General features: G+C 41.7%; 3 protein-coding genes and 1 long non-coding RNA gene across 5 annotated transcripts; 2 read left to right on the forward strand and 2 right to left on the reverse strand.

Annotated features, from left to right (window-relative positions):
• The first annotated feature begins 509 nt into the window (after positions 1–509).
• On the forward strand, positions 510–2244 carry LOC112233478 (fatty acid-binding protein, liver-type). Its single transcript, XM_024401142.2, has 4 exons — positions 510–644; positions 1444–1616; positions 1983–2072; positions 2155–2244. Exons 1-4 carry the CDS (start codon positions 578–580, stop codon positions 2203–2205), a joined length of 381 nt encoding a protein of 126 aa, XP_024256910.1. The 5' UTR covers positions 510–577; the 3' UTR covers positions 2206–2244.
• A 129-nt stretch (positions 2245–2373) lies between these two features.
• Positions 2374–11343, reverse strand: LOC112233477 (histone-lysine N-methyltransferase Smyd1). 2 transcript variants are annotated; one of them, XM_024401140.2, is made up of 10 exons: positions 11084–11343; positions 6521–6697; positions 6106–6313; positions 5749–5879; positions 5631–5669; positions 4258–4453; positions 3464–3556; positions 3212–3375; positions 2943–3111; positions 2374–2795 (listed from the first exon to the last, which is right to left on the reverse strand). In XM_024401140.2, the coding sequence occupies exons 1-10, from the start codon at positions 11215–11217 to the stop codon at positions 2640–2642; spliced, it is 1467 nt and encodes a 488-aa protein (XP_024256908.1). In that variant the 5' UTR covers positions 11218–11343; the 3' UTR covers positions 2374–2639. The 2 variants fall into 2 exon arrangements, with proteins under 2 accessions (XP_024256908.1, XP_024256909.1); XM_024401141.2 differs by lacking the exon at positions 5631–5669.
• A 2877-nt stretch (positions 11344–14220) lies between these two features.
• On the reverse strand, positions 14221–16542 carry LOC112231029 (sepiapterin reductase-like). The gene is made up of 3 exons (XM_024397529.2): positions 16197–16542; positions 15597–15887; positions 14221–14806 (listed from the first exon to the last, which is right to left on the reverse strand). The coding sequence occupies exons 1-3, from the start codon at positions 16540–16542 to the stop codon at positions 14616–14618; spliced, it is 828 nt and encodes a 275-aa protein (XP_024253297.1). The 3' UTR covers positions 14221–14615.
• LOC121841661 lies at positions 15805–18295 on the forward strand. Its single transcript, XR_006080697.1, has 2 exons — positions 15805–16179; positions 16291–18295. It is a non-coding gene; the product is annotated as an uncharacterized LOC121841661 (long non-coding RNA).
• The last annotated feature ends 3295 nt before the right edge of the window (positions 18296–21590 follow it).

Here is a 21590-nt window from a genome sequence, read left to right on the forward strand (position 1 = left end):
ATTTCATAAGGGTAACAGGAGCAAAACATTTGAGGTGCCAGTACTTAAGTCCAGTGAGCTCCTGCCAAAGTTAAAGCACTGGGTTTACCCAGTAAATTACTGGGAGCGTGTGTCTTTTTTTTATAACCTACTACAGTTTACTCGCCAGCACCTCTACTGTTGTGGGTGTGCCCCAGCTGATATTTTTCACTAGATGTTTTTTTTGCCTTTACTGAAATTATATGCAGTGAACGTTTCGAAGGTAGATCTGATACGCACACAAACAGTCAAGGATGACTCTCGGTGAATCGGTCATAGCCAAGTGATAGTTCTAATTCGCCTTTACCAATAACGTTTTCCAGATTAGCTTGAAACTATCGTCGGCACAGTTGAAGTTGCTTGATTGAAGTTCCCCGATTGCAGCTGTGGGAGAACCAGCCAATTGTCGCTCACGCGTTTCACAATGGGTGAGCTCACCTGAAGCCACGTGGTAATTAAGTCACCTGATGTATCTATCTGTTGGTTAATAATTACCCCAGTCTTTGGTATATAAAGGTAGAAGGGTCTCTCCTACATTCCACCCGCTCTTTAGTTCACGATGGCATTCACTGGAAAATATCAGCTTGAATCGCAGGAGAATTTTGAGCCTTTCATGAAGGCAATTGGCAAGTAACGAACTATTAATAGGGTTATGCTCTTATCATAGACAGTATAAAACAGCCTCTTTATGAATGTGCAAACAGTTAGTATTTTGTTCAGTGGTGCTATTTTCTCAATTTTCACTTTTATAAGGGTAGCTAAGCCAACTTCTTGATGTTTCAACAGAACATCAACAATCTAAATTGGCAAAACAATATTTAGTGGGCTGTCATAGTTGGTCAGTTAACTTTTTGTTACTCTGCTCTCTGAGCATCCCAATACAATCTATACAGTTGCCATTAAGTCTTTAACTAATTTTGACAAAATCAAGATGTAATGTTTTTCTGGACTTAGTCTTATTACAGTTCAATTTGTGTTTAAGTTACAGCAAATTATGCTTTAACTTAAACCTCTACAATAGTTTGATGGCCCTAGGCTATTGCACTTAAAATGCCATACTTTATGGTACTGGATGTCCATGACCCACATGCAGCTGTAAGCTTGGTTATGTCAGATAAGGTATTCTTTGCACTTTAGCTCAATGGTTATTTGTAACCAATAGCATAACCCCTGCACCCAAAAATACTGCTAGGTCGGTTGGGGTTCTTATCGTAACTATGGTGCTACGGTTATTCTTAAATCTAAAGATATCATGATACAAATTTAAAAGCATGGGTTTGTAATCCAAATGGAACCTGCACACCATTGCAAAAGGCTATAGGCTGAAAAGTAAAATGTACTAAGTTTTAAATAAGTAGTCAGTTTGTATACGTAGTTCAATGTGTACTGCCAACCCCTTTTAACATGTTCCTCCTCAACACTTAGGTTTGCCAGACGATCTCATCCAGAAGGGCAAGGACATCAAGAGCTTGTCGGAGATTGAGCAGAATGGAGACCACTTCAAAGTGACCGTGACCACAGGCACCAAGGTCATGGTCAACTCGTTCACGGTCGGCCAGGAGGCTGAGCTGGAGACGTTGACTGGAGAGAAGATCAAGGTGAGTTGGTCAACTAGACACTCCTGCAACTACTTGGCCTTGTGGGCACACCTGAACATTGGCTAACTTGTATTTGCGTTATAAATAACATGAGTGGGCATTATGGTATTTGAGGGCCAAAGTATGCAGCCACTTTTTCCAGTTCCAACTTTTGCACATGAGAAACTGTTTCCTTAGTGCTCGTGCAAAGTTCTTGTTGCCCTCAATGAAGTTTCTCTCCCAACATCAGCTGTTTAATTTTATGATTGATGTTAAACCTGCTTAGGACAAGCTGTAGTGCAGTAACTTGGTATGTTTTAGTTTACTTGGTATAGTTTACTACTCCTACATGTTATGTCATGCACTGACTCCTTTACCCTTCCCCAGTCTACGGTGAATCTGGTTGGGAACAAGCTAATGGTCTCATTGAAGGGCGTTGAGTCTGTCACTGAATTCAATGGGGACACCATTATTGCTGTAAGTATATGGTTGTTGGCCCAGCATGGGTTTGAACTGTCAAATGTAACTGCTGTAGACCCTAATTTGTGCACCTTTCTAGACAATGACGCTGGGCCCCATCGTCTACAAGAGGATAAGCAAGCGCATCTAGGGATCTCTCAACCCTCTTTGAATAAATGAAGGAAATGTATTTTGACTGTGGTTTGTCTATAAAATTTCTCTGTAGCTTTGCTTGAGCTGCAGTATATAGCACTAGATGACAATATCAATTTTCACTTACCTCATACATTCAATATTTCACATGGTACTTAGGCACATGGTTGGTACACTGATTCACTCTTTACTAGCATAAAGGTGGGAGCAATCATGATTTCACAGGTACTTTGAGCCTTACAGATATAGTTGAGGCCTCCTTGTATATTGCAGTTCATACAGATGGAAATCTCAATGTTAAAAGCAGGAACTTACTACTTACATTTCAACAGAATATCTAGCTATTGCAAAACTTGTATAACCCACTTTCAATGTGAGAAGTGATGCTTCTGGGTAAATTTGGTGACCACTCATACCCTTGAAATGCAGTGTCTACAGAAGCTTGTGGCTGAGTGCCTTTATGTTGTCCTCAACACTGCTTGCTTCAGCCATGGGCTTGTTCTGCAGGGCAGCCTCTCTCATGCTGTGGTAGACATGCTCGTTCTGCTTGAACATCCTCAGCTCCATCTCAGTCTGCATACGCATTGACTAGGAAACAAAGTCAGGGGTCAAAAGTCTGGTAATTGAGTTAACACTACCTGACATTCTACACTTCTATTTAATTTAACATTTGTTCTCTACTGAACGGGGCTGTCTTAAATTCCAAAAGCTAAATGACCTTAAGGTATTCGGTACCTCAAGGTCCTTGGTAATAGGGTGGTTGGGTCCATGGGTGACCATGAGGATGGCGTAGGCTTTGCAGATCATTTCATGGCCAACCTTGATGAGCCCTGCGTGCCAGTGGGTCACACCAGCACGCATGGTGGCCATGCCCAAATGGGCATTATTGGGATGGTACAACTTCCTGCTCGGGGGGGATAAAGATTAGTTAAGTGAAAGGAATGTGATGTCAATGCAAGACATGCTAATCTTATGGGCACATTGGTCTTCTCCCCATCACTCACATGTAGCCCTCCACCAGTCTGCCTGCGTATTCTGCAGCCTCTGAGAAGAACTGCAGGTAGGACAGCACCTCACTAGCTGTACTCAGCATACGCAGATGGTACAGGTGTGTCTTACCAAACACGGGCTCCTGTTTGTCAAGACACTCACGACACAGCTTCACCACCTATAGAGGGTGAGTTATATGGGCAAGAGAAAGGTGGTTCTTTATCAAGCTCAATGCCATTCCTAATGGTAAAGGATGGGATTGTTACCTCATGGAAGTCGCCAGCAATGCGAGCTGCCTCAACCTTGGCCAAGCACTCCAAACTGAACTCCTGTACCTCCTTTACCAGCTGATCAGAGGGCTGAGAATAGTTTAAACAAGTGTTAGTGTAGGACTATTTAGGAAACATGCACACCACATCATTCACTCCTGATCATTGACAGTAAAATAAAGCTCATGACAAATGCAGTACTGCAGACAACCACAAGTGACATCCACAACTGTTTCATTGAAGGACATGTTGGTCCAGTAAGTAGTCAAACACCTGGTGACCTAATGGTCAATTTGCTATAAGTCAATGCCTATACATGGATATATAACTTATGTCCATGTCATTGACCTGTGTCTAAAGACATGGTCATGTGCTGACCGAGTTGGTCATAGGATTTAGCAATGTCTCAATTGGAATTCAGCATCAGGTGATCAAATCACAGATAATCAGAATGACTTAACTGCTACATGTGTTTTGTTTTATGGTCTCGGCTAATGCTTAGGGTGGGGATCATGTGAGGCACGATTGAGTTAAGGGTGAGGGGAAGCATGGAACTTGACTTAACTGAATAGTAACTAGGCTGAACTGTTTAAGGCCCCTGGGCCCTCAGAGGTATGATCATTTTAAAACGTTCTTCTGACGCATCAGCTGAGAGGTGCCCATCTGCGTGCAAGAGTTATGTGCCCAACGTAAGTCTGGGTATGGCAGGGTCCAGGGACCCAGAACCCCATTGTTTGGAATGGAAGGAATTGACACCAACCCTGTCCTTAACCCGCCACTACTTTCCCCACCTTGTTTCCATCGGTCTCCTTGGCAGCCATCTTTAGGTCATCCTTGAGGTGCTCGCTGCAGCTTTTACAGGTACAGTCAAAGTGGTACTGATGCTTCAGGGCACGCTGGCGGTCCGTTGACACATTCAGGAAGTCCACGTAGCCCACCGTCAGTTCCTCGTTCTCAGCAATCTTACTCAGCGCACGCAGCTCGATCCTGGGGGAGCAGGGCGGCATGGTTAGCCCTGGGCCTTAGTGTACCGGCTGCTCTAGGATCAGCTCTAAATGTCACATGCTGGGCCATAGAACAGGCCCTAGAGAAGTTGATAAGCGAGATGCTGTATTGTGATGTCATGGGAGTAACCATAGGGGAGGGTAAAAGGGTAGTGTAGCCCCTAGGAGGTCTTTGGATCATTTATGGCACAGGTGGTAGTGTGCATTCCCTGTTAGGGTAGGGCTGTGACTGAGTTCAAGCCATCCTACAAATGTTCCCTCTCAATTGCTACGATAGCAAAAGTGCAGGAAAGCAATTACATTGACATAGTTTGCCAGGTACCTGGCAGCATTTAGGGTCTTTTGGAGATAGGAAACTGTGAAACCTTAATTTGCCTGTCAGCAAACATAAACATCACTGATTGGATAATCCTGGCTGCTCAAAGTTCAGAAGGTTATATTGATCGTTCAGAGTTCAATAACTTCTTGGACTGTTGGCTCCTGATGAGCAATAAATGACGCTTTAGAGAAACATCGACAGCCAGTTTGCAGAGACAGTGGGGGTTTCCATTTCCCTCAACTTGAAGAAACAGTCTAACAAAGCAGTTGGGGATTTTGCACTGACAGATGACCAAAAACACATCTCAGGTCATCACCAACACAATGCAAGCAGTTAAAAAAAAAGAAGAAAAAAAGCATTATTGTTATGATGGGATGTTTTGAAGTAAAATTAAGGTAGATGACTGAAATTGAACAGTCTCTCACAATAGACACACCACTCAACAAAGCCCCAAGCAGGACAGCAACTCAGTCCTACTGGGAGCTAAAGAAACCATGCTATACATTTTAGTTAGACCCAATTTGTTGAGTTTCATAATATTTCGTTTTCACCCTCCTAGGGGTTAAATTTGAGACTTATGAGAATTACTCTTTCGATCTTGTTCACTGAGCAAAATAGTGCTGTAGGGTACTGCTAAAGAAAAAAATGAGAAATATAGGGAAAATCACATCAATGTAATAGTCAAGGTTAGAATGCCTGAGTGTAATTTGGTACAGTTCTGTTTTTACTTCCTCACTATCATCCAGTGATAGAGGTTTATAACAGGTGTTGAGATCTTTGAGAATTGGCTGTTCAAGGTTCAAAGGTTAGACGTTAGCTCAAAGCAGACAGGCAGACCCACCTCCTTTTAGAGTGGTAGGCTGCGTTCAGAGTTGACTGACTGGAAGAGAAGATGGCAGTCAAAGTTTACAAATCACATATAAATCTCACTCTTTATCTTTCTCTCTTGGGATACATACTTGCCATGGTTCAGGATGACAGTACAGTTGGGCCAGCAGTCGTGGTTGACCAGACACAGGTTAGGGAACAGACCCACTCCCACCGCTTGCAGACCCCTCTGGTCACTCAGAGTAAAGCCATTACACTTGATCTACAGATGGATGGAGGGAGAGGGACAGAGAATGAGAATGCCAGAAACAAAGTGGAGAGAGAGCGAATGATAGAGGGAGAGACCAAGGTTAATGATGACAATACCTCACAGTACATAGTAAAATAACACATACTATAGTCATAATAGATTAACCAGTGATCTTGTATGTACTGTGCCAAAGTTTGAAATAACTGGATGGTAAGATGACTAATTCAGTGATACGTACTATGCCAAAGATGTGTGAGATGTACTCCTTGCCATGCCTGGTTTTGGGACAGTAGTCCAGGAAGTTTTGCATGTCGATCTTGAGCTCTTTGAAGTCCTCAGCGAGCATGTCGGCCACGTGGTCCTCCAGCTGGTCCACAGAAGTCAGCTGGCCGTCCGACACAATGCCTGTGTCCTTCTGTATGCGCCACAGCACACGGGCAGTAAGACTGGAGAGGAACAGGGAGAGTTACCATTTAATTAGCATTATAGGGTTATATTAACTTGCCAAGGCATTGACAACAACCCACCCCAGTATTTCTTCCCCTTTCCCTCCATTCTCCTCCTCCTCACATTTTCCTCCTCCACCTCCTCTCTTCTTTAACTCTCCCATTCTCCTCTCCCTCCCTTCACGCTCTCCCTCCTTGCCTCCTTACCGTACATTCTCATTAGGGGCCTTTTCGTACTTCTTGATGGCAGCACACTCCTGCTTGTGCTCATCCCAGCATGCAGTCTGGCAGGTTCGGTCACAGTAGTTGGCGAATTTACACTGGGCGCAGCGGTGCAGGTTGGCCTGGCGACGGAAGCAGCTATGGCACACCCGCTGAGACAGACTGGAGGGAGGGTAAGGGAGGTCATGGGTTAGAGGTCATGATTTCTTATGGGGTTGCCCAGCCCCCTGGCACTCTTGTAGTCCAACTCTGTTGCAGTCTCATGCTCCCTCCTATCCTTGGTACTTTAACTATCATATTCATATGGATGTAGATATGAACAAAGCAAGGCAATAACCAGTGGATCATATCAGGGACTGATAATGGAGTGGATTTATTTAGCTAGCTATTTTCACTGTGGTGGGTCTCAAAGACAGTGATTGTTCCCATTTGAAACGGGGGTTGATTAGATGGCTGTGGTTGTGTGAGAAGCCAGCAGGTTCGAGAGACAAATACCAGGGATATGTTGGTGTGCTGAAGAGTAGGCTTTTAGGGATGAATGATGAGCTCTCATCAAACTGAGTAGGGAGCCATATCTGTACCTTATCAGTAAAGAGTATGACCTTTTCTGTGTCGGCATTTAATTCTCTAAGTCCGTTACTCCTTACCTCATATTTCCTCTTTCCTTTTTTTCAATAGGTCTTTCCTGGCTATCCTCTTGATTCCCCTCACCCTTTTTCAGTGTCATCATACATATCCCAAAAATATTGGCTCGTATTACTTGTCTGATATATTTACATAATGGGCTATTCTGAGATGACATTACGGAAACATGATGACATTCTCCACACACCTTCCACACGTCTCTCTCTACTTCATCTCTCTCTCTAAAACTCTGTTTGTACTTCATTGGAGAATGTTTCCACTGTCATTCCATGTACTTGTCGAGCTCCACCATTATATCACTGCTGGTGTATATATATTTATTTATGTGGGGTTCAGTGGCTAAGCTATTAGCCTCATCCATAGCTGGGAGGACTTTAGCTATTTATGGTGAAAGGTCTTGGTCTACTAGTCATATGAGAACTAGCCTATATTTCTGTCGTCTTATTATACAGTAAGGCCCTTAGTTGTTCAATAAACTAACTGAGTACATGATTTACTCTACCTATGACAGTTGAACATCAAGCACACATCAAAATATTTAAATAATGTGGCCAACAACAAAGTTACCTTAAAACAATGCATAACTGTAATTATCTTTATGATTGTGCCTGTAGTTTCATATTTTTTATTGAAACAGGCCCCAGCTGCCTAGGGTCCCCCACTTTATACAGCCTATATATTGAATAAATTCCTAAAATTAAAAACGTACATGAAATACATATTTCCATTATTGGATAAACATAATCATAGCAACTAATGTCTGTGGAAAAATGTGCCCTTTGGGGGTAGGGGGTGCTCAAAATGTCCCCTCAACAACAACATTCTTAAAACGCCCATGTAGACAGGCACCTGACTGGTCCCAGCTTTCACTCCCTCTGATGTGCCAACAAAAAAGGTACACAAGACCCCATTTCTAAGGTAAAGAAATCACACAATACATGAGGCCAGACTTCCTAAAAAAAAAAATAATAATAATAATAATCTAGCAGCATTCAAACCTTTCTGAACATGCATGTTGTACACAACTTCCTAGATCTCTGAACTTTGCCTTGAGGTGAAGGCCGGGGAGTACAGTATGTTTTTGTATATAAAAATAGAACATTTGTGGCACACATTCAATATTCCTGGATAAACATGTCCTATTGGACATTACTGTGTATAGGCTAGAGCCTCTAGAACAATTTTAACCCAAGGTCTGCAAAAAGTTTTAGCATAGGTCTAGAAAGATGTGTAAGGGACACAGCAATGCCAAAAACATAATACTAAACAGCGGTTGCTTAAAATAAACTGCCACACCTTGAAGACAAGCTATGGGCTTGTGTGTGTAAACAGTTTATCCCATGGGTCTCTTTGAGTGTGTCTAAAAAGATATAACTAGTTTGTTAATGCCTGCACTGATTTTTGGCATGCTGAAAAGCTTCAGGAACACATGTGATCTTCTTTTCTAAGAAATATGAAATGACTGCCTGATGATCTTCCTTCTGCTTTCCTGCATTTTTCAATACCTGTCTGATACATTTAAATCACTGGAAAGCATATTTAATTCAGATTTAAATTTGGCATTACCTGATTTGACATCTTTGTGTTATCTTTGTGTTATAAGGCCAGATTCAAAAGCATCATGAAATAATTTTGACAGATTTGTTTCTGATTTGCCTAGGGTCCTAAAATAGAAAACAAAATAGTGTGATGGTCAATGATATCCCTATTTTAAAACAAATATGTTAATATTGGAGTAAATATAGTACTGAAATGCATGTATTCAGTGGAATGCACTGTACTTCGACATTATGAAGGTCTGCCACATCTCTCCTTTGAAAGTGAACTGAGTCATTGGATTATTATGATGTTTTCTTTATGCAGTTTGGCTCATTGAACAGGTCAGAATCTATGTTTAAAGGTGTTGAGTGGTATGGAGGTTTTTTGCAATACGCTGTAGATGTATGTGTTCCAGAGTAGAGACCCACAATAGCTACTGAGTTACCTGAATGTCTTGTATTTATATGGTATTGGCTTTTCATTCTTAGTAGATCTAGTTTCTCAATGTTCATCTCAAAGTGCACCGGGTTGATAGCTGTTAATTTTTTAAAATTTTTTAAAAATCCTAGCAAAGCCCCTGTACGGCTGCTGTTTAGTAAGACGTGGTTGGGCAGGGGGGAAATTGTCACTTTGGTGGTGACATGTTGTAGATAAGCAACAAACACACAAACAGGTATTACAATATACAGTGTATATTATACAATTATATACAATTATATTATATAATATACAATATACAATCTTGTTAAACCTCCATCTACTACTGTACAGTTGGATGGTCCGTGAATAAGACCAGACTTTTAGTTCAGTGCACTCTGTTTGTGTGTGTGTGTAGTGAGAGGTCACGGTCTCTATATCTGCTGGAATGCTGGTCACCGATATGCCTGCTTATGCTGCAGGACCAGTGTGGGGCCATATAAGAACTAGCGTTGGTAGGACAGCAAGAATGCAGCTCTTAGCGTTCAGGAATTGTGTCATAATTGCTAATATTTGCCAGGTTGCAGTTGTAAATGAGAACTTGTTCTCAACTGGCCTACCTGGTCAAATAAAAATTCCCACGCCTTTGCAAGGCTGGAGCCAAATTAATAGGAAGAATATCACAAATGCATTCATTTCATTTCCGCCAGTCATTTTGTGCGGTTTTGTCAAAGCCCCTTCTAACGAGTCATGCGCGAAAACAAATTCAACGTGCCCATTGGCTATATAAACCGGTGGGTGCAAAGTCAAACAGCCCGCCCGCTGGTTTCGCGGTGACCACATGGTCCTAAGGAACACAGGTGCTTTTTTGTTGTTGTTTTTTAACAGCCTGCTATTTTCTTTCAGAGACGGTTTTCTTTTTTACAGCCTGCTATTCGACCATCAAAAGGTTCAGGGCTGGACCAAAAACATTGACAGTGAGTGAATCCTGCCTGGTAAAAACATTGGATTCTTTTTATGATCTAGTGTAACATATGTGGATGTGTGAAACTTACTCCTCGGCCTACACCTGCGAATATCTAGCGTTTCGCGTGGCGCTGACTGGTAAGACACTTCAGGAGGGCGGTCACGTGTGCTAGCAAGGCAGAGGTCCCGAGTTTGCGTGTGGGCTGAAACAGGATGAAGTGGTACTCGCTAAGCAAGCAGCGTGACGTCCTTTACACTAGCTCCATGTTGATTTACAAAGCTTGGGCACCTACTACACTATACCCAACATTGAACCCAATGCCGAAGACCTCTCAAATCATTATAAGTCAACATGATGAGCTGAACAATCCGCTCTAATGCTGACGTTTTTCTGTGTGAAAATTTTGGGAAGTACACTTTGGAAAGAATAATGCTGAATCATTCATTTTTATTCTCTTGGAGGCAAAGGACACACAGTGTGACATCACTTTACTGTATATGAGTAGCACATTACTGAAAGTGTGTCAACATGACTGTATCTGCAAGACAAACGCATTTGCAAGCATTTAAACAACCGGATGTGAAGTTTTGGACAAACTGGACTGCAATGTATTTCAAGAATCTTTTGTTTGGTTGTAATATTAAACAGATATTAAAATGAATTACATTAATACTTGAACAGCAGGTAACCTTTTTAACCCAGCACCTGAGGAGTAACTATATGCTCATTCCACTATGAGATACCAATACTATACATGGCCACCATGAATCAGGCCCTACCTGTCTAAGACATAGCAGAATGGATGTATTTTTTTAAATAAACAGAACCACAATCTCAAATTGTTAAAGATATGCATTGATACAGGAACCATATAGGTATCATTTGTGCATTAAATTTGGCTTTATTACTGAGAAATAATGGATGTGTGCATGCCAGAGATTTTGCCATTATGACCCAAATCTCCATGCATTGGGCCCTACCTGTCGAAGACCACTGCAGCGAAGCTGGGCTCAGCGAACACTACCTCCCCAGCACAAAGTTCTTTGGTGGTCCTAAGACCCCTGCCCTTCTCCCCAGCATCAAACACCTCTACGTTGTCCATATCCAGGGTCATTACCAAGTGGACAAGACTGGAACACCTCACAGATAGAGGTTAAAAAGAGAGGGAGAAGGAGTAGTGCTGTCTGGAGTGCGCTTCTAAAATGTTCAGCACCTGCCCTTCTCCTCAGCCCGACCCCACCCTCCAAATATAGACTGGCCTTCCTGGGACTGTACCATCTGTGTGTGTGTGGGGGGGGGCTTGAGAGTGGGGTCTAAGGCCTTGAGAGTGGAAGTCCTGGGAAGGCTTACTCCATAGGGGGAAGAGTTGTACTGGTCTGCCTGGATGTCCTCCCCTTCTTTGGGGTTGGTTGAGGCCAGGCCCAGGGGTATTTTTGTCTGGCAGCTGTGTCTGTATGTCTCTTTCTGGGGAGGTAGGAGGCAACTGACTTGGAAGAGGCCTGATCAAACACTTCTCTCTTTTGCTTTTGTTTGCACTCTAGCTACTGTATCTGTCAGTACCACAGTCTGCAGTTTGCTCTTCTCTGCTTTCTGTGTCTGGCTCATTCACATTGGCTGTTCACACTTTCCTCTCATCCAGTGTCCCTTTCTCCCTTTTGTCAAAATATATACATCTCAAGGACAGCAAGACTGTCATATATGAAGAATGGTCAAGTGCAATTAAATACATTATTCTGTAATTTGTAGTTATATAGGATAGCCCTATTTAATACCAAACAATAAAACCTCATTGAAAGTCATGATTTATTGAATGCTGTAATATTCTGTCTCAACAAACCAGGACTTGACAATGACATACATTTTGAATATATGCTGCATGGGTCATATTTTCCCTTTCACTTCACAGGGTGATTAATACTCTGAAAGAACACCACCCAAAAGAAGCAAGGATGCTTCTGGGATTACACAGCCTTGTGAAAACAGACTGTTTACAGTGGGAGAGTGGTGAGGGGGAAGAGAAGTTAGAAAAGCAGAAGGGGGAGGAGAGGAGGAGAGGAGGAGAGGATTTGTGTGCCTGTCACATGTAGCTCCTGGCAAATGTTCTTTGGAAGGTGAAGATGGGAGAGACTTAAGACAGCGGCTCTGAGCATTTACCCTATTTGTCCTGTTGTACTCAAAGGTCTGACTGGTCTGTTGCTGCAGAAACGAAACACTGATCAGCTGAGTAGGAAACTATGCAACACCATCAGTGAATCTAAGATCATACCACAAAGCATTTGACTTCATAACAGCAGAATAACTATGAATACTGTAATGTAAGCAGTCAAACAAGTATAATATTAGTTTCCAAATAAAAATAAACTGCAGGAATTTTGTTATTTTATATGATTTTCACTTTGCGGCTGAGCCATTGTTGCTCTTGGATGTTTGCACTTCACAATAACAGTATTTACAGTTGACCGGGGAAGCTCTGGCAGGGCCAAAATTTTATGAACTGACTTGTTGGTTCCACATTGAAAGTCACAGAGTTCTTCAGTACGGGGCATTCTACTGTCATTGTATGTAAATGGAGATTGCATGGCGGTGTGCTCAATTTTATACACCTGTCAGCAACAGATATGGCTGAAATAGCCAAATCCACTAATTTGAAGGGGTGTCCACGTACACTACATGTCCAACAGTATCTGTATTCCTGACAGAGGGAGTGGGTTACATTAATGGGTGTGTGTGATTCAATACATAAAAGGCCTTTTAAAATGTCCCCAAAGTGGGCCTCCCGGTGGCGCAGCGGTCTAAGGCACTGCATTGCAGTGCTAATTGTGCCACCAGAGGCTCTATCGCAGCCAGCCGTGACTGGGAGGTCCATGGGGCAACGTACAATTGGCCTAGCGTTGCCTGGGTTAGGCCGGTAGGGATATCCTTGTCTTTCAGCGCACTACCGACTCCTGTGGCTGACCAGGTCGCTAGGTGTACGGTGTTTCCTCAGACACATTGGTGCGGCTAGCTTCCGGGTTGAATATAACAATTATAAGCAATATACAGTACTCAAATGCACACTCTATTTAACGAAAATGTCAACAGCGCATTTACAGTTCCCAACCACACTGAACACTTAAAAAGTCCACTCCAGTGTAAAGCACTGAGAGAGAGAGCGACAGACAGACAGAATGGTCTTGGCTGTTAACTTCCATCTCAGTTGCACTCATCTGCCTGTCTGTCCAATACACCGTTGGTTTGTCTGTCGCGCCAACCGAGAGCTCTCACACACACAGAAGAAACATTTACATCCTCCTTCTTGATAGCTGGTGCGCTCTTAAGACCTCTTAAGGATCGGCTCCCTTTTTCCAATTTACGCCTAAAATGACATACCCAAATCGAACTGCCTCTAGCAAAGATATGCATTTTCTTGGTACCATTTGAAAGGAAACATGAAGTTTGTGGAAATATGAAAGGAATGTAGGAGAATAACACATTAGATCTGGTAAAAGATAATACAAAAATGCAAATGCAAGATGAAAGGCCACTAATGGCAGCTGTATTATTTTAGACCCAGAACCATTGCAGATGACTGCCCAAATTTAATTTGTTAATTTTCATGTTCAAAACTGCCACTAGATGGCATTTCACTGCTGTAAACTGGATGCAACGTTTTAGATACTGTTACATACAACCTCAATGAACCATAGCACATGTTCACTACAACACTGAAACATATGGAATACCTCCATGAAATGCCACAAAAGTAGAGCACAACAACTCTTAAAAAGCAAAGGTATTAATAAAAGTGCAGACAGGAAGATAGGAGAAAATAATTGCTCTATACTGTTTAACAGCAGTAAATTTGGTCTCAATAAATAGGAATGATTTTGAATGGTACATCTATACTACAAAAACAGATCTACATATAAGCAGAGGTAATGCAAAAAGGCACCATTCAAGTATACACGTATGATCATAAGGAACAAGAAATAATCAACGTTAAATCACCAATAAGTTGCGGCCTTCACTTGATTTCATTGGTTTTGTTAGGCTGTGACCATTTGTACAAACACGAGCATATCAGCACCACTAACAACTAGGAAATGGCAGATCAAAAGATGCAGTTTAGAGTTCAGTAAACTTTGTTTGAGATAAAGAACTTTAATATATGCTATTTTGGTACCAAAAGTTCCAAGGCAAATTAGAACAGTACTGTCATGGGATGGAATGTTAGGCCCTAACATTGACTCAGGATAGCTTGCCAAACTCAGTAACTACAGTAGGCCTATGGCATTGGATGACAGAAACATCTTCAACCTTCCTTCTCTCCATGTCTCCTGATTCAGTAAAAGGTTCACTCAATCCTTACCACCTTCGAAAACTGGTTTAGAATCAGATCTTATTAACCCAAAACCATCTTTGGCGAACTAACTAATCTGTACCAGTTGTTCTGGCTATAAAATTGTACCTACACCAGAAATATTCAGTATCTCCAGTCTGAGCCACACTGTGTCTTCTAGTTCCCCCCTCTCCCTACAGATCATAGAAATCAAGGTGTGCTCCGGAGGTGTATTCATCCTCCAGCAGCACCTTCATCAGTTTAGCACAGGAGTCTTCACAGGTGAGCAGCTGACCCTGGGAGAGCATGACTGAGAAGGACTTCCTCACACCAGGGTCTGCCGTGCAGTCCCTGGCCTCCACCTGCATGTCTGTGTCCAGGGGACCTAGAGAAACACAGAAAGACAGGATCTAGGTTGGTCACAAGTCACTGGTTGGTCATGTTAGAAAGGAAACAAATTGCAATATTGTGATAATGTGCAGTCATGATGATCCATTTCAAGGGTAAATTTCAGCTGAACTGGAATTGACCCCAGGCCTGACTGTAACATAGCTAAGTTCATAGGTCAAAGACATCCATAATAAATCCATTCAGTGCTCTATTTCAAAATCAGTAGTCTTACTACCTGGAGATTAATTTAATCTCCAATGCCAGGTTGAATTAGTTTGGCTAACGCCAAACTCTCGAAGTCCTCCTGACTTCAGAGTCTGAAATGGGTCTGTTCTCGGCACAATGCATCAAATGAAGGGTGCTGTGCTTTTACTGGTTGACTATCCTGTCTTTCTCAGTCAAACACCTACAAGCAGCCACACACAGCCCCAGGGCACCGCCCCCTTCCATTACAATGGTTGGATTTTCAAATTTAAAAAACTAGGAGGGGAAAAAAACATTTCAGGGAACCAATCAAATATGTCTCACAATTTCTGAGCGCATATTGCATTAACAAACAGCCTCCTTTCCAGACCAGTGTGGTCACAGCTCACCCTGCGCTGTAAGTCACGTGGGTCGTGTCAGCCAGGCTAAGGTTGAATGGCTCTTGACAGACACATGAACGATGACCAAGTCAATTTCATATGCTTTAAAAAATATATATATAAATGGAATAAAGGTCAGTTCACGAGTGTGTACCTGAGGTGTAGTGTTTTATTTATCAGAGGTTAAAAGCCTAAAGCTACCTGGGGAATAGTTGAGTACACGAAGGTCCGGCTCCTCCTCTGCCAGCACACGGAACATCATGTCTCGGGCTGCCTTGCCTGTGCAGTACAGCACCCAGGAGGGGAGGGGCTGCAGGGCACACAACGAGCTCACGTTGACTACACAGCGCCGCAGCCCCTGTCGTCGTGGGAACACCTGCAGCAGGCCGGCTGTCAGGCTGAGGGCGGAGCTTACGTTGAGTGACAGGTAGGAGTCCACCTCCGCCATGTTGGTGAAACTCTGGGCATAGCGCGACACGTCTCCCAGAGAGGCTGGAGGGGGAGGGGAAAATGTCAGATTATACAACGGTTGAATTATATCACTTAATTGCAGTGTGTGGACTAGGCCTACTAGGTTGCATAGTCCGACTTTATTGTAACTTTGGGAGATTTGATGAGCACAATCAAATACTAATTTATTTATTAATCCAATCTAATTGTAACTAAAGATGAGAAAAATCATGAGACCTAATTTGAAAATCTGTAAACTGAACACTTTTGTTGGATAATTGTCATAGTAGACGTATGGAAGTCAAGCAAGCAGGAAGGCAGTAAACTGTTACAGGTGGATTAATAATTTACCAGCATTGTTTATCAGTATGAGATGTTCAATATCCTCGGAGGAAATCTCTTTCGCCGCCCTGATGACACTTTCCACCCCTTCTTTCATTCCCAGGTCTACGACAACACAACGAGTTACCAACCCTGCCTTGCCCGCATCCGACGAAGCCAAATTTTCCTGGAGTTCCCGCAATTTGTCATCGGAGCGAGCGGCCAAAACAAGCACCGACCTCGGTTTAAGTAACAGAGAAATCTCTTTCGCTATGGTTCGGCCAAATCCTTTGGACGCCCCGGTGATGATGCACAGCGCTCTCCCTAGGTCCTTCGCGTCTGGTATAATTACGTTGCAGATACCATTGGCCTGCATTTTGGTGAAATGGGAGCGGAGATGTACAGCTTCTACTTATAAAGGCTGGCAGAGTTTTGTAAAGAACCGTTTTAAAATAATTGTTCAAATCGATTAGATTGAGGAACGGATATGGATGCCAAAAATAAACATGACGAATGAGCACTCCTTTTATCCCGCCCACTTTATGATGTTCAAGCAAATTCGCGATTTAGTTTGTAAAATGAATAAGCAAATGTTTTATTATATGCCTAGATGTGGGCTGTGCTGGCCAAAATGTGTTCTTATCAATGATGTATCTTATTGTAGCGATATCCGCGTTTATAAACTGGGGTCGCTACATAATTTAAGCAAATTAAAAATGAAAATATAAGATAAGACAACCGAGGTAAAGCCAGTTTCAAGCTGGATATTCGCGCTTTCAAACCTCAGTAGCCACTTGAGCCATAGACTCCAAATAAGTGTCATAATGTTGGAAAAATTGCCCATAACATTGCACAGGTCTTATTTTCACGATTTGGACATTAATTCGCTTTTCAAAGCTAATAAACATGTGGAAATGTGATCAGCATTTTGTAGTCCTAGTTGAATTCGTTAGGGAGCGTAAACAAAGTACAAACTTTTTTTACATTCAAATTTCAATAGTTCCTTGGTCATGTGACCTAGTGACTTCAAACAAGGTTCAGAATGTCCACTGACTACCCTTCTATATTGCACACCCTTTCGTTTGTTCATTTTTATCTCACATGGTTTCACACACATTTTTCAAAATGTAGAATTTCAATAGCTCCTTGGTCATGTGACCTAATGTCCGCTGACTACCCTTCTATATTGCACACTCTTGTTTGTGTACTGTAAAATCACACGGTGTACATTTTTCATAGTTTCACATTTGCAATAGCTCCTTGGTCATGTCAATTACGCTCCTAAGAAGCATGCAGTGGAAATACACCCATATTGCATAACCTCTAGTCATGTATCTTCTATATTGTTGTACATTAATATTAGAGTGACAATTACAGGGTTCAGTCCAGTGTTGTGTTTACCCTTTTCTTTAATATTTATCTATAATAATTGGTAGTTCTAAGTACTTATTTTCCCTGTTTTTTATTTTTCCACAGTATTTAACAGTGGTACACAATAGGAGAGAGACAAATAATATCTCCTTTCGTTGTTAATATCAACCATAAAGGAAAAAGTATGAGAGTCATGCTATTAATTGTCCAAAGCAGGGATGGAGAGTGAACTGGTGAGGTAGGCTGCAGTGGGTTTGCTGGTCAATACATATACTGAACATGTAACCACAGTAATGGTGGCCAGTAAATCAATGAATAAAAATGTAATATTGACAAATTAAACTGAAATTGTAGACCTTTAATCTTTTAAAACATGTCAGACACTTAACTTCAAATAAGTGTATAACATTTCCGTGTTAACTTTCTCTTTATCCCTGGTTGATGTACATGTCAGAGCCTCTTCAGTGTGGATGGGGTATAGCATACAATTTCAACAACAAAGACTGCACTTCTAGTTTGTGTTCTTTACTCTTTTGAACTCTTTTGTCTTCATTCCTAGGCACAGCACATGGAACCACCGTTGGCATGCAAAACATTCAATCTAAAACAAACCAAACATAACACGTTATAAATAATATCAAGTATCAATGCTGTATGACGAATTAGCCATCTATTATGTTATGTCATAAATTGTCTTACATGCCGTCACTGTTGTCAAAAGATTATAAACATGTTAAATAAAGTTACTAACCCAGTCAGTCTTAGGGCCACATCCAGGTTCTTTATCAGTGGAACACATGAAGCAGTTGTTGGCTTTGTTGAACTCTGAAATCATAGGCATGAAATGAACATATGGCTGTCCCACACAACTACATAAAAATAAAGAATTTACTTTGAATTAAATGTCATTACATACCAGAAATGTTTAGTATATTCTTAGCCATTTCTTTTCGCAGTTGCTCCATGTGTTTTTTTGAAGGCTCCATGTCAATTTGGGAGGGGATTTTGGGGAAGTTCTGTGCAACTTCCTTGGCCATCTACACCAAAAAATAAAATAGAGTTTTTGACCTAATTGTCACAACAGCTAACCATTCATTATTGAAAATATAACTACCAAACCTGCATTACAAAGACCCCACCACTGAAGGTGTCCTGCTGCATGGTGTGAGTTATTTCCCCTCCTTTCCACTTCATGTCCACCCAGTCGTCTTTTCCATGACAGGATCTTCTCATTTTGAAGTATTCTCTTGTTTTATGTAAACATAATGTCATTCTGATTAGTTATAGGCAAATGAATACACAAGCCAAATGTGTATGCTGTTTTCCTTATCACTATAATCTAGTAGGTAATTTCCTTCATGCCCCTTTCTACACACAGCCTAAATTATAGGCACTGAACCATTTACAGGACAATAATAAAAGTAGCATATAGGATCCAACCCTATCACATAGTGAATAAATGTAGAGCGTTTGTAGACTTTAAGAAAAAAATATTAAGTGACAGTTTAATCAGTATGTGCTTACCTCTAGCGACTCCAAAACCCGCATGCGGGAGCGTAATCATCGGCTGAAACTAATTAGCATAACGCAGCGGATATAAATATCCCTAGAAAATGTTTCTATTCATGAAAATCACAAATTAAATATATTGAGACACAGCTTAGTCTTTTGTTAATCACCCTGTCATCTCAGATTTTCAAAATATGCTTTACAGCCAACGCTAGACGAGCATTTGTGTAAGTTTTTATAATAGCCTAGCATAGCATTATGCCTTGCTAGCAGCAGGCAACCTTGTCATGGAAATCAAAAAAGCAATCAAATTAAATCGTTTACCTTTGATGAACTTTGGATGTTTTCACTCACGAGACTCCCAGGTAGATAGCCAAAGTTAATTTTCTCCCAAAATATTATTTTTGGAGGCGAAACAGCTCCGTTTGTTCTTCACGTTTGGCTGAGAAATCGCCCGAAAAGAAAAATATTCCAAATTAGCTCCATAATATCGACAGAAACATGGCAAACGTTGTTTAGAATCCATCCTCAAGGTGTTTTTCTAATATCTATTCGATAATATATCTGTCGGGACAATTCCTTTTTCTCTAGGACCGATTGGAGTAATGGCTACCTCTGTACTTTATGCGAGAATCTCTCTCGGAGCCACCATGTGACCACTTACGCAAAAAATGCGTAAAAATGCGTAAATGCGTAAAACTACGTCACAATGCTGTAGACACCTTGGGGAATACGTAGAAAGCGTGAGCTCGTTGATGGTACATTCACAGCCAAATAGGGAGTCATTGGAACGCAGCGCATTCAAAACCTGGGGCACTTCCGGATTGGATTTTTCTCAGGCTTTTGCTTGCAACATCAGTTCTGTTATACTCACAGACAATATCTTTACAGTTTTGGAAACGTTAGAGTGTTTTCTATCGAAAGCTGTCAATTATATGCATATTCTGGCATCTTTTCCTGACAAAATATTTTTTTTCCAAAAATGAAAATACTGGCCCTAGAGTTAAAGAAAGTCATATCACAAAGATCACATGACAGTGCCCACTAAATCTATGACAATAGATAATGAATTGTAAGCACCAAAGTGTTTGCCGAAATAATATCTGAAAATGTCAGTTGTTGAACATAATACTTCTATTTGCAATACCAATTTATGATATAGGCAGTTGAGGAATATCCCATGTACCAACACTACATGTAGGACGGACATAAGACATTCCCACATACAGTATTTTTTTATTTCACCTTTATTCAACAAGGTAAGCCAGATGAGAACAAGTTCTCATTTACAACTGCGACCTAGCCAAGATAAAGCAAAGCAGTGTGACACAAACAACACAGAGTTACACATGGAATAAACAAACATACAGTCAATAGCACAATAGAAAAGTATATATACAGTGTGTGCAAATGAAGTAAGATTAGAGATGTAAGGCAATAAATAGGCTGTAGTGGCGAAATAATTACAATTTCACAAATAAACACTGGAGTGAGACACTGGTGTGTAAAGGAGCAAAACAATATATATAAATAAATAACAATATGGGGATGGGGTAGTTGGATGGGCTACTTACAGATGGGCTACTTACAGATGGGCTACTTACAGATGGGCTACTTACAGATGGGCTACTTACAGATGGGCTACGTACAGGTGCAATGATCTGTAAGCTGCTCTGACAGCTGATGCTTAAAGATAGTGAGGGAGATATGAGTCTCCAGCTTCAGTGGTTTTTGCAATTCGTTTCAGTCACTGGCAGCAGAGAACTGGAAGGAAAGGCGGCCAAAGGAGGAATTGGCTTTGGGGGTGACCAGTGAAATATACCTGCTGGAGCGGGTGCTACGAGTGGGTGCTGCTGTGGTGCCCAGTGAGCTGAGATAAGGCGGGCTTTATCTAGCAAGGACGTATAGATGACCTGGAGCCAGTGGGTTTGGCGACGAATATGAAGCGAGGGACAGCCAATGAGAGCATACAGGTTGCAGTGGTGGGTAGTATATGGGGCTTTGGTGACAAAAATGGATGGCACTGTGATAGACTGCATTCAATTTGCTGAGTAGAGTGTTGGAGGCTGTTTTGTACATGACATCGCCGAAGTCAAGGATCAGTGGGATAGTCAGTTTTACGAGGGTATGTTTGGCAGCATGAGTGAAGGATGCTTTGTTGCGAAATAGCAAGCTGATTCTATATTTAATTTTGGATTGGAGATGCTTAATGTGAGTCTGGAAGGAGAGTTTACAGTCTAACCAGACACCTAGGTATTTGTAGTTGTCCACATATTCTAAGTCAGAACCATCCAGAGTAGTGATGCTAGGCGGGTGGGCAGATGCGGGCAGTGATCGGTTGAAGAGCATGCATTTAGTTTTACTTGCATTTAAGAGCAGTTGGAGGCCACGGGAGGAGAGTTGTATGGCATTGCAGCTCGTCTGGAGGTTTGTTAACACCGTGTCCAAAGAAGGGCCAGAAGTATACAGAATGGTGTCGTCTGCGTAGAGGTGGATCAGAGAATCACCAGCCTCAGGAGCGACATCATTGATGTATAGAGAGAA

The sequence above is a fragment of the Oncorhynchus tshawytscha genome, linkage group LG33 (genome assembly GCF_018296145.1).
Source record: "Oncorhynchus tshawytscha isolate Ot180627B linkage group LG33, Otsh_v2.0, whole genome shotgun sequence".
Taxonomy (NCBI): Eukaryota; Metazoa; Chordata; class Actinopteri; order Salmoniformes; family Salmonidae; genus Oncorhynchus; species Oncorhynchus tshawytscha.